The sequence below is a fragment of the Austrofundulus limnaeus genome, unplaced genomic scaffold (genome assembly GCF_001266775.1).
Source record: "Austrofundulus limnaeus strain Quisiro unplaced genomic scaffold, Austrofundulus_limnaeus-1.0 Scaffold1, whole genome shotgun sequence".
Taxonomy (NCBI): Eukaryota; Metazoa; Chordata; class Actinopteri; order Cyprinodontiformes; family Rivulidae; genus Austrofundulus; species Austrofundulus limnaeus.
This window is the reverse complement of record NW_013952403.1, coordinates 7069164-7078202: the sequence shown is the minus strand read 5'-3', so window position 1 is coordinate 7078202 and position 9039 is coordinate 7069164. Positions and strand designations below refer to the sequence as shown.

The 9039-nt window shown below is 39.2% G+C and overlaps 2 protein-coding genes across 2 annotated transcripts in view; both read left to right on the top strand.

Moving 5' to 3' along the window:
- The window catches only part of LOC106516872 (protocadherin alpha-8), a 15804-nt gene extending 12845 nt beyond the window's left edge, over positions 1 to 2959 (top strand). The window contains exon 2 of the mRNA XM_014007439.1: positions 2079 to 2959. Coding sequence (XP_013862893.1) covers positions 2079 to 2719 — 641 coding nt within the window. The 3' untranslated portion in view covers positions 2720 to 2959. The remainder of the gene's footprint in view (positions 1 to 2078) is intronic.
- A 497-nt stretch (positions 2960 to 3456) lies between these two features.
- Positions 3457 to 9039, top strand: part of LOC106516855 (protocadherin gamma-C3-like) — a 9916-nt gene continuing 4333 nt past the window's right edge. The window contains exon 1 of the mRNA XM_014007415.1: positions 3457 to 6031. Coding sequence (XP_013862869.1) covers positions 3677 to 6031 — 2355 coding nt within the window. The 5' untranslated portion in view covers positions 3457 to 3676. The remainder of the gene's footprint in view (positions 6032 to 9039) is intronic.

Sequence of the window (9039 nt, the reverse complement as noted above, 5' to 3'; positions counted from 1 at the left end):
GGCCACTACATAATGGCACATAAAACATAAGAATTTATAAAACTTTATCAGAAACAGTTTTATGACTTTTACTTATTGCAGTTAGAATTTACATCGTGTGGTGTCAGTATGGCAAATAAAAATCTTGGGGTTTCTCAGAGAGCTGCATTTTTTTTTTTTTTGTCTTGCCCTCAACATTGTTGCAGTTGGTATCCAGCTCTCCGCTGCCTTTGGATTTTTTTTTCCTTTCTGTCTAAATATCGCAACGAATGATGGATATTTTCTCATTAGAACCCATTTGATTCTTTTATCTTACCGAATGTATTGCCTTTAAGCAGGATTGCTGGTGTTTTGTTGTTAAYCCACGGAACAAAGAAGAATGGAAGCGCGCAGACAGGGAGGATGTTTTGTTGGATGCGTGCTCGCGGTGCTTTTGTGTCARTCTGCCTTGGCTCAGATACGATATTCAATCTCAGAAGAGGTCAACGAAGGAACTGTGGTCGGAAATATAGCGAAGGATCTGGGTTTAGACAAAAGCATGCTGAAGGAAAGGAAATACAGGATCGTGTCTGGTGGCGCGTTAACKCCCTTTCACGTTAATCAGAACGATGGCGTGCTTTATGTGAGCAGGAAACTCGACAGGGAAGAACTGTGCGAGCAAATCARCTCTTGTTTATTAAATCTCAAAACCGTGCTGGAGAACCCGCTGGAGATTCACTATGTAACTGTGGAGGTGCAGGATATWAACGATCATTCTCCCAGTTTTGCAGATAAAGAAAACACGCTGGATATTTCCGAATCCGCGTTACCCGGGGTGCGCATTCCGCTTCCCCCGGCACGAGATCCAGACGTCGGACCCTTCTCTGTCCAGCATTATAAACTCAGCGCCAGTGACCACTTTCGTTTAGAGGTTAAGGACAAAGGAGAAGATGGAAAAATACCGATTTTAATTGTGCTTAAGTCTTTGGACAGAGAGGCGGCGCGACGTCACTCGTTAGTGCTGACTGCGGTGGACGGAGGGAAACCGCCCAAATCCGGAGACATACATATTTTAATAAATGTTTTGGACATTAATGATAACGCTCCCGTTTTTTCTCAAGATGATTATACAGTGAGTATTAATGAAAATGCTCCATTAGGTACAGTAGTTTTACAATTAAACGCGACTGATTTTGATGTAGGACCAAACGGAGAAGTAGTTTACTCCTTCAGCAGTATTGTTAATGAAAAGTTGCTGAAGCTTTTTGAAATAAATCCAACAACTGGTGAGATAACTGTAAAAGGTAACATAGATTATGAAGGAAAGGATAAATATGAAATCGAAATCCAGGCTTCAGATAAAGGTCTAGCTCCTCTATCTACACAAAAAAGTGTGATAATTAAAATAGTTGACATGAATGATAACGTACCGGAAATTGAAGTTACGTCATTTTCAAGCTCGGTTCCTGAAGATTCCAGACCAGGAACTACAATTGCTCTGATCAGTGTGAATGATCAGGACTCTGGTCTGAATGGAAAAGTTGTTTGCTCTATTAACGAGGAAGGTCCTTTTTCCTTATCTCCATCTTTACAAGATAAAATGTTTTCTTTGGTTACAAAATACCCTCTAGACAGAGAGAAAAAGTCTGATTATGACATTACTGTAGTTGCGAGAGACGCAGGTGTGCCTCCTCTATTTTCTGAAAAGACAATCAGAGTTGTGGTGTCAGACGTAAATGACAACAGCCCAGAATTTTTGTTGAGCCCGTACGCATTTTATATTAAAGAGAACAACGAACCAGGAGCCTCAGTGTTTTCTGTTAAAGCGTCTGATCGAGATGAAAACGACAATGCGCACATTTCTTATCATATTAAAAGAGATAGAACTGAGGAGAGTAAATTAGCCTCTTTTCTCAACATAAACTCCGAAACAGGAGATATTATGGCGCTGAAGAGTTTTGATTTTGAAAGTCTGAAAACTTTCCAGTTCCAAGTTGTGGCCACAGATTCTGGAGCTCCGTCTCTGAGCAGCAACYTGACAGTGAACGTGTTCATTCTGGATCAGAACGACAACGCTCCAGTCATCCTGTATCCAGTCAGCTCCAACGGTTCTGCTGAAGGCGTGGAGGAGATTCCCCGCAACGTGAACGCAGGACACTTGGTGACTAAAGTCAGAGCCTATGACGCTGATATAGGATATAACGGCTGGCTGCTGTTCTCACTGCAGGAAGTCAGTGACCACAGTCTGTTTGGTTTGGACCGCTACACAGGACAGATCAGAACACTTCGCTCYTTCACAGAGACAGACGAGGCTGAGCATAAACTGCTCATACTGGTCAAAGACAATGGCAACGTGTCCCTGTCAGCAACAGCTACTGTCATTGTCAAACTGGTGGAGCCCAAAGAGGCTTTTGCAGCTTCTGATGTGAAAAGTGCAGCAAAAGATGAGGAGGACAATAATGTGACTTTTTACCTCATCATCACTCTGGGCTCAGTGTCAGTTCTGTTCCTCATCAGCATCATCGTGCTGATTGCAATGCAGTGCTCCAAATCCACAGACTATACTTCTAAATATCTGCAGGAGGCTAATTATGATGGGACACTGTGTCACAGCATCCAGTACAGATCTGGAGACAAACGCTACATGTTAGTTGGACCCAGGATGAGTATAGGATCTACTTTAGGACCCGGAAGTCATGCAAACACTCTGGTGTTACCTGACAGGAGGAAAACTRCTGAGGAGGTAAGAGGCAATTGTTAAAAAAAGTTTGTTGTCAGTGCAAGTGTTGCATTTTCTTTAGAAAATTTACAGCCATTTGCATTGTTTTAGGGATATCTGTGTAATGCATTCTGTTACACGGTTTAGCACCTGTTGGGTTACAACATTTGTCTTGGAAATTATTTCAATTTACAGTAGCCCATTCTCATGCCCCCCGCATCAAGGTATTGATATTTCTTGTAGCCAACATTCACGTCACATAAATATTTGCACTACTTTTGTACCACAAAAGCCACTCAAGAACAAATTAAAAATAAATAAATAAATAAATAAATAAATAAATAAATAAATAAATAAATAAATAAATAAATAAATAAGCTTTCAGTTAAATTTATTTATGTTGCGTTTTTCACGGAAGTAAAAGAGGCTTAATTTATGAAAGCGAGTTGATGTCGTTGTCCATGGTGCTGATACTTTCACTGCTGGACAAAACGCTTTTTTTCCAAAGAAGCGGCACCTAACAGTGGCGTGATTTTCAAACGACTTTTTTTTTATCTTGCTTTAGAATCAGTTCATGTATTTACCTCTGAAAGCTTTGTGTTCAACTCATTGCGAAGCAATTACTTAAAAGTAAGCTGACTGATTTTTTTTATCTGTTTGACCTTTTTTCATTATACGACAAAAAACACTTTTCTTTTTGCTTAAAATCTGCTTTAAACCGAGCATTTATAACTGTTATGTTATGTGGTGAGGGTTTTAGTCGCACGGTGTCAGTATTATAGAACAATTGAGCAAAGGATTTGCTTTTCGTCACTCAGTCAGTTTTGGTTCGGTCTCTTCATATCCTGGCCAGTCTGAAGTTATGATCCGCATTTTTTTATTTTGTACGGATGCGTTTGTCTTGAGAAGCTGTTGGATAATCCAATTAGGAACGCCATGGAATAGATCACTCCAAAACCTTGCTTCTTTGAGTGAGTACTGAGGGCATTTGGATAAACAATGGAACAAAGGAGAGCAGGGAACCGGGCGGGTAGACGCGCAGCTCGATGTGTGCTCGCGGTGCTTTTGTGGAGCGTGGCCTCAGCACAATTAAGGTATTCCATTTCTGAGGAGGTCAGTGAAGGAACTGCGGTTGGAAATGTAGCAAAAGATTTGGGATTGGATAAAAATGCGCTGAAAAGCAGGAAGTGCCGCGTTGTTTCCGGAGCTGCGGACCCCGTCTTTCATCTGAACGAAAACGACGGTGTTCTCTATGTGAGCCGAAAACTCGACAGAGAAGAGGTGTGCGCACAGAACAGCGTGTGCCTGATAAACCTCAAAATTGTGTTAGAAAACCCTCTAGAGGTGCACAACGTTGGCGTAGAAGTGCGTGATATAAACGACTACTCCCCCAGTTTCCCGGAAAACGAGAAGACACTGGAAATCTCAGAGTCCGTGTTGCCCGGAGCCCGATTCCAACTAAAACCGGCGCGGGATCCAGACAGCGGCTCTTTCTCTGTGCAGCAGTACAAACTGAGCCAAAACGAACATTTTCGCTTAGAAGTGAGGGAAAAGGAAGATGATGGAAAAATACCAATATTAGTTTTACAAAAATCTTTGGACAGGGAAATAACACGAGACCTTTCATTAGTGCTGACCGCATTGGATGGAGGAAAGCCCCCAAAATCAGGAGATATGAAAATATTTGTAAACGTTTTGGATGTAAATGATAACACTCCTATTTTCTCAAATAATGCATACACTGCTACCCTCGCTGAAAATGCTCCTGTAGGGACAACAGTGATACAAGTAAATGCTACTGATTTGGATGATGGTCAAAACGGAGAGGTGATTTATTCATTTGGCAACAGTGTGAGTAGTAAAATATTTAATCTTTTTGACATCGACCAAATAACAGGAAAAATAACTGTTAATGCACCTATAGACTATGAACAAAAGGATAAATATGAAATAGAAATACAGGCCTCAGATAAAGGTTTGGCTCCTCTTACAGCTGAAAAAAGTGTTCTAATTAAAATAGTTGATATGAACGATAACGCTCCTGAGATTGAAGTTACTTCATTTTCCAGTTTAATTCCTGAAGATTCCAGACCAGGAACTACAGTCGCTCTGATCAGTGTAAATGATCTGGACTCTGGTCTGAATGGAAAAGTTATTTGTTCTATAAATAAGGATGCTCCGTTTACTCTATCACCATCTTTACAGGATAAAATGTTTTCATTAGTCACAACAACTCCTTTAGACAGAGAGAAACAGTCACATTATGATCTGACAATCACTGCACATGATGCAGGTCAGCCTCCATTATCATCTGAAAAAACAATTAGTGTTTTGGTGTCAGATGTGAATGACAACAGTCCAGAGTTTTCATTGAGTCCCTATACATTTTATATTACAGAAGGTAACAGTCCAGGAGCCTCTGTGTTTTCTGTGAAAGCATCTGATCGAGATGAGGGAGATAATGCACTTATTTCATATCATATATTCAGGGAAGCAGATGAGCACAGTAGACTAGCCTCATTTCTAAACATAAACTCTGAAACAGGAGACATTGTGGCGCTGAAGAGTTTTGATTTTGAAACTCTAAAAACTTTTCAGTTCCAAGTTGTGGCCACAGATTCTGGAGCTCCGTCTCTGAGCAGCAACGTGACAGTGAACGTGTTCATTCTGGATCAGAACGACAACGCTCCAGTCATCCTGTATCCAGTCAGCTCCAACGGTTCTGCTGAAGGCGTGGAGGAGATTCCCCGCAACGTGAACGCAGGACACTTGGTGACTAAAGTCAGAGCCTATGATGCTGATATAGGATATAACGGCTGGCTGCTGTTCTCACTGCAGGAAGTCAGTGACCACAGTCTGTTTGGTTTGGACCGCTACACAGGACAGATCAGAACACTTCGCTCATTCACAGAGACAGACGAGGCTGAGCATAAACTGCTCATACTGGTCAAAGACAATGGCAACGTGTCCCTGTCAGCAACAGCTACTGTCATTGTCAAACTGGTGGAGCCCAAAGAGGCTTTTGCAGCTTCTGATGTGAAAAGTGCAGCAAAAGATGAGGAGGACAATAATGTGACTTTTTACCTCATCATCACTCTGGGCTCAGTGTCAGTTCTGTTCCTCATCAGCATCGTCGTGCTGATTGCAATGCAGTGCTCCAAATCCACAGACTATACTTCTAAATATCTGCAGGAGGCTAATTATGATGGGACACTGTGTCACAGCATCCAGTACAGATCTGGAGACAAACGTTACATGTTAGTTGGACCCAGGATGAGTATAGGATCTACTATAGGACCCGGAAGTCATGCAAACACTCTGGTGTTACCTGACAGGAGGAAGACCTCTGAAGAGGTAAGAAGTTTTGATGCAAAAAGTTCCTCATCAGTGACTTGCACATTTTAATGGTTCCCATCCATTTGCTCAGTTCTCCAGAGGTTCATGTTCGGCATTGTTGTATAGAGTTCAGCACTTGTTGGATGAAAATATTTTTAGTTGAATTAATTCCATTCATCCGTCTAATATTTTTATACCAATTTTTGTCACACAAATATTTGCACTGATTGTGTGCCACATAAACAGAGTCCTAAAACATAAGCCTTGCAGTCAAAATAATTTTGGACCAAGATTGGTTGTGCATTATTTTTTTAGAGACATGGGAAAAATAAAATAAAGGAGCACGGCTGTGTGAAAAATGAGGTAGTGTTGCTGTCCATGGTGCTCATATGTTTGCCTGTCTATAAAAGGGTTTATTCTTTGTTTTAGAAAGAAGCAATACATAACAATTTTGAGGCAAGACAGGATGTTGAATCTGTCTTGCACCCTAATAAGTTTTACATTTTTATTCTTTCTTTTATTTTTTGTTAATATTTTGTTTTGGTAATCTACTGAAATTTTAGGTGCAATAGTTCAGACTTTTAGAGCTTCCAGCAAAATGTCAAGTATGCTCCACCTTTTTTAACTTCTTTAGCTAATTTCTCTGGGATCAATAAAGTATATTTGAACAGAATTGAATTGAATATGAAAACAATGTTTCATAATTTGTTCATATTGTCACTCATTTTGTGTTTCTTTTCATGATTGATAAGATACAACTTAAGTTAGCATTACACCATTTTTTCAACAATCTTTTGTTAAGTGTTATGTCTTTTCCAGATAATAATAATGTTAGGATTTTTTGGGGGGTTCTGAATAAATTTATTGGTCATTTACTTACTGATTCTAAAAGCACAACACCATTTTATAGTTTTCCTAGGTAATTAACTATTGTGTGATTATTGTTATGCCTTGGTTAAAATAGTTTTTGCTACTTGCCTGGAGCACCATGACAACACATAGATACCATTGATTTAAACATTAGGAACGTTGATTCTGTTTGATTATCTCTGGTCTCAGACGTAGGTTTGTGGTGGGTAGGTCAGATACTGAAGAGAGATGATAAAACTGGCTGTACTTCCGGGGTTTTGGCAGAACGCTGCTGACGCTGACACTTGAAGCTTTAAAGTGCTGTTCAGAACAAGAACCAGTACTAGAGTGGTTGTATGGTCTATTATTTTCACATTATAATAATGTTAACATTCATCTGCTCTCTGCCTGTTAAGACACGATTTCAGTAAAATAACTCTATTTTTCTTACAGTTCTGCCATCAGATTGTGGCACCTGATGTCTTTGCTCACCATAGTGCCCAAATGTTATTGTTGTTGTGTTATTTATCTATTTATTTATCTTTTTGTTTATCAATATTACTACTATTTAACTTCCACTGCCACCAACCTTACTACTATTTCTACTACTGTATATGAATAAACTAACAATATATTAATAAACTGTGTTTTATGTTCAAATGGATGAACTTCTTTTTGTTTTTGGCAAATATTCACTCAGTTTGATCTTGATGTCTACACTGTCAAAAATGAAATGTTGGATTTACTTAATCATGTTATGTGACCTGGTTCCACTTAACTGAGTTGAGTAAATTCAAAGCAATAAACCAGTTTTTTAGCCAAAGAACATGAATATGTTGCTTTGAATTTACTCAACTCAGTTAAGTGGAACCAGGTCACATACAGTAACATGGTTAAGTAAATCCAACATTTCATTTTTAGAGTGTATAGCATGTTCTAAACACAGATTGGACTGGGATATATTTAGCTTTGCGTTGCATTATGTTTTTTGTAACAACACCTTAAGTTTTAGAGGACATTCCTTTTTGAAGCTTTGTAGGTGGAATGCTTCTCCATTCTTGCTTGATGTACAACCTCGATTGCTCAACAGTCATGGGTCTCTGTTATTGTATTTTGCACTTCATAATTAGATACATTTTAATTAGAAACAGGTCTGGACTGCAGACAGGCCAGTCTATACTGACACTATTTTACTATGAAGCCACACTGTTTTAACAAAAGCAGAATGTGGCTTGGGATTTTCTGGCTGAAATAAGCAGAGGCATCCCTGAAAAACATGTGGCTTGGATGGCAGCATGTTGCGCCAAAACATATACGTACCTTTCAGCATTAAGGCTGCCTTCACCGATGTGCAATTTACCCATGCCATAGGCACTAACACACCCCATATCATCAGAAACAATGATGGCTTTTAAAGTTTGCACTAATTTTTTTAAGTATTTTTTTCCTTTTCGGCCTGGAGGACACCACATTCGTGATTAAAAAAACAAAACAATTTGAAATGTGGACTCATCAGACACTTTTTTTCACTTTGTGTGAGTGCATCAAAGATGAGCTCTGGCCCAGAGAAGCCACCAGAGTTTCTGGGTGTTGTTGATATAAGACATACAGTAGTCTTTGCATGGTAGAATTTTAATTGCACTTGGAGATAAGGTGAGGAAATGTGTTCACTGAAAATGGTTTCCTGAAATGTTTCTGAGTCCATGTGTTAATGTCCATAACGGAATGATGTTGGTTTTAAATGCTGTCCTGCTTGAACAACTGAAAGTCACTGGAATTTATTGTTGGTTTTTAGCCTTGTTGCTTACTTGCAGAGATTTGTCCAGACTCTCAGAAAGATTAGATTATATCACAGACTGTAGACAATGAAATCCCTTAATTATTTACAACTGTTTTTTTTTCTTAAACTGTAGGGCTATTTGATTTTGCTGTTGTGCTTGCTTGTGAAGGACTGAGCCTTTCATGGATTCTCCCTTTATACCTAATCCTGACACGCACCTGTTTCTAATTTATCTCTTGAGAAACACTCTAACAAGATTTTTTGAGTATTCCTCAACTTTCCCATTTTTTGTTGCCTCTTTCCCAACTATTTTTTTAACTGGTTACAGCCATTATATTCCAATTGGGTGAATTTTACAAACAAACAAACAAACAAACAAACAAACAAATAAATAAAT